The 3,826-nt window shown below is 44.6% G+C and overlaps 1 protein-coding gene across 1 annotated transcript; it reads left to right on the forward strand.

Annotated features, from left to right (window-relative positions):
- Positions 1–353: 353 nt before the first annotated feature.
- Positions 354–1,292, forward strand: LOC127056245 (olfactory receptor 52N4-like). Its single transcript, XM_050963840.1, has one exon. It carries the CDS (start codon positions 354–356, stop codon positions 1,290–1,292), a length of 939 nt encoding a protein of 312 aa, XP_050819797.1.
- Positions 1,293–3,826: the final 2,534 nt, after the last annotated feature.

Genomic DNA, 3,826 nt, shown 5'->3' on the forward strand with positions numbered 1-3,826 from the left:
CAGATCCCTGTCATGAGCTCATACAGTTACATTAGAATCTTGTGAGGTGTTAGGCAAATACATTGGCATAAACACTGCAGTTATTAACATCAACATTTATCTGCCATCATGTTGCCCATTCACCTGGCTTGGTTAGCTCCCTCTGAGGACTTCTCTGGATTTGACTACAACTGAAATAATCTCTATAAATGTTCCCATCTACTTCTCGACCCCTTTCTAGACCGTTAATATAGTAAATATTTTATATTTCATTTTATTATTTGTTATAAAGTGTGTAATCCCCCTTGCTGTGCTTCACTCTCTTCACAGGCACATTGAACATTTCTGAGCTCAATCAACACATTGAGAACTTCATGGCAGCTTTCAACCTCACTCCCTCTGACCCTTCAACATTCATCTTAATGGGCATCCCTGGCCTGGAAGCTGCCCACATCTGGATTTCCATCCCTTTTGCTATGTTCTACATTGTCGGCCTGTTGGAAAACGTTACTCTTCTGTTTGTTGTAAGCAAAGAGCAGACCCTGCACAAGCCAATGTACCTGCTGCTCTGCATGCTGGCACTCACAGACATCGCCACACCTACTTCTGTCATGCCAAAGGCACTGTGTATATTTTGGTTCAATTTGAAAGGCATTACTAGGGGGGGCTGCCTTACCCAGATGTTCTTCCTTCACACAGTTGCTGTTATGCACTCAACCATCCTCGTGACAATGGCCTTTGATCGCTACATTGCCATATGTAACCCTCTGAGATATGCCACCATCCTCACCAAAGGACGAATAGCTAAGCTAGGGTTTCTAGGTTTGATCAAAGCTGTTCTCTTCATTCTGCCTATACCCCTTGTCCTGAACACATTGCCATTCTGTTCCAACCGCATTATTCCCCACACACACTGCGAACCTATAGCTGTGGCGAAGATATCGTGTGGAGATATTACAGTCAACAGGATGTATGGCTTAGTGATAGTGTTTGTAATTGTTGGGTTAGACCTGATGTTCATTGCCCTGTCCTATGGTCTAATCATCAGGGCCCTCCTCAGAATATCCTCCAAGAAAGCCTACCAGAAAGCCCTCAATACCTGCACAGCCCACATCTGTGTGATGATTACGTGTTATACTTCTGGCTTCTTCTCCCCTCTCATACATCGGTTTGGTCAGGGCATTGCTCCCCATGTTCACAGCCTCTTGGCTGACCTCTATTTCCTCATTCCCCCCTTGCTCAACCCTCTTATTTATGGGGTCAAAACAAAAGAGCTTCGTGACAAAGTGGGAAAATACACCTGCAGAATGTGATCACCGAGGACATTGAATTTAGCCTGTGTATGGAAAATGGGAATGGCTAAGTCCTTGATAATCAAGGATGCTCTGTCCCAGTTTGACTGAACTCAGCATTGTGTGGGGTTCACAGTCTGAGAAGTTCCTTACACCTAATCTCTCATCACTCCATCACCCAACACTGCTCTCTCCATTTCTGAGTTCTCTCTCTCTGACCATCACCTAACTTCTTTCAGCATGACCCATCAGTCCCCACCTCCTATCCCCCTGCCACGTGGCTTTTCTATAACTCTTACATTACCAACTCTTAGCTGCTACTGCAGTTTTCTGATGCAAGGTGGATCTCCATTAGTTCTTGAGTGAACAGGGTTCTTCATCAGTTTGATGAACAGAAGCTGCAGTTTGAGATAGGTGACGACAACATTAAGAAACTATCATTTGTACGGTGTTGTGATGAGTGAAATTTACCTGATTTTTTTTTGTTTTGTTTTTACGTCCAATCCTTACAGAAACCTGGAGGATAAACCAAATAAAGTCTGACTGTAGCAAACTAATTCAACACAAAATGTGGACACTGACTACCGTCAGTGAATGCTATTAGAAGTAAATACTATAATAATGCTAAAGTTGTTTTTTCATTATAAATGTTTTGGGCTACTTTGGGGCTTTTTTAATGCCATTTTTTGATTGAAATGCCTGCCAACCCTCAGTCGGGATACAAGCACCAATATTTTGAATTTGATTGTCATCTCACAGGTGTGTTGCTAATGTGAACAAAATTCTGCTGGGGCTTGTAGTTTTTTTTTTAAATCAAATCTGTAGTAGGTGTGTAACAAAAGCTTTCATCTGTTATTTTATGTATAGACAAATTTGTTAATAAAAAAACCTTTCTTTGAAGAAAGCGATAGGGCTACTTTCAGGTGAGTTGTTAAATGACTTTGGGCTTCTAATGCAGTGAAAATCTGGCAGCCCCAGCCAGATCCTGCAGTACTGCAAAGCTGAGGCAGAGCAGAGCAGCTGGGGAGAGCAAGATAGGGCCATGGGATGAGGGCCCAGCAAAGGGAGATGTCGCTCGACAGGAGGGCCTTCAAGGTCTGACTCAGGGGTGGGGACGGGACTTGAACCCAGTGTGAGGGCAGGTGCTGGGAAGAAGGGCCCTGCCACCTAAAATCTGTAGGCTCTGCTGGCTTTCTGTGCCCGTGGGTGCCACTAGCAGTATCTTGAGGATATCTTCATTATACAAACTCCCTCTCACCCTCCCACCCCCCTGCCATCTTTAGCAGTGAAATAGCTCACATGGTTACTCTTTCAATTATCTTTGCTGGGCTTCTGTGGCAACACCCTGATAGGATGTACAGGGGCACAGCAATCCTCACAGGCTGTCTGCAAACGACCGAAGGCCAAAGGCAGAAATTATAGAAATAGTGGAAAGTGTATTTGGTATGTGTGATAGGTGCTGGTCAGTCAAGGTATACTGCTGCACCTGTTGTACTTAGCTCATGATGGGAGAAATTCCTTTGCAAATAGAATCTCTAAAAACTTTAGAGGTTTTTCTTTTTTTAAATGATAGCTGGCATTGTGGCGCCTTGTAGCAGAGTCCTGGGCTAAAATAATCAAAACTTTGCAGCTATAAAGCAAAGTTAAGTGTGAGCAAGAGGCAGGCTCACAGAATCTGTCAAGAAAAGAGCTGATATTGCAGAAACACACACTGCTAAGCAGTGTTAGGTATAAGAATATAGACACAAACACATTCCAGAAAGGTGGCACTAGAACACCTCTACAGCAAACACACTCCTCAATGAGCATAGGAACACGCTGATACATCTGAAAGATAAGGTCAGGGATAACAGCATAATGGATGGAGATGTCCAAGGTACTGTGCAGTCCCTGGATATGTCAATGGTAGACACCCTAATACTTCAAAGGATGCCATCCTGATACACCAGGAGCAATATGGGACTTGTTCAAATTGGTGTATAAAAATGTATCTCAGAGGACGTGTCTTTCTCTGGTGTAGGTGATAGTGGAAAGTCCTACCACTAACAAAGCCCGTCCATTGCAACAGGCCTACACGTATTAGTGTCTCTGTAACAACTGAGCAGGGCATTAGGACCACACTTCATTGTCAATAAACCTGACCAAATCCCTTCTCTACGAACTGAGTCCATGGATTTATTGGGAAGATCAGTCGGCGCTGGCTGTAGGGGCTACGTGGCCAGAGTCAGTCCAGCACACAGCAAGAACATACACACACAGCCAAACATCTGCAAACAGTTCACAATATGTAACTAGCAGGGAATTGGTCCAACTCATTGAGGCACATCAAATGGGCTCAGCTGAAGTTTTGGTCTTCAGCCCTTGGAATCAGTGTCCAGGATGAGCCTGGCTCAGAACCTCATCGAAGCATCAGAACCTCAACAAGACGTGAAATCCCTCCCCAGTTGCCACCTGTGCACCCGGGTGTGTTGCCCCCAGCACTGGAAACCTAACAATAAACCCCAGCCAAACCCACAATTCCCCCACGCAGCAGCTGCACACATGCTGAGCGGGCA

The sequence above is a fragment of the Gopherus flavomarginatus genome, chromosome 1 (assembly GCF_025201925.1).
Source record: "Gopherus flavomarginatus isolate rGopFla2 chromosome 1, rGopFla2.mat.asm, whole genome shotgun sequence".
In the NCBI taxonomy this organism is placed as follows: Eukaryota; Metazoa; Chordata; order Testudines; family Testudinidae; genus Gopherus; species Gopherus flavomarginatus.

Bases quoted from the DNA above. Each gene is read 5' to 3' on its own strand.
- LOC127056245 (XM_050963840.1), top strand. From the start codon at position 354: ATGGCAGCTTTCAACCTCACTCCCTCTGACCCTTCAACATTCATCTTA.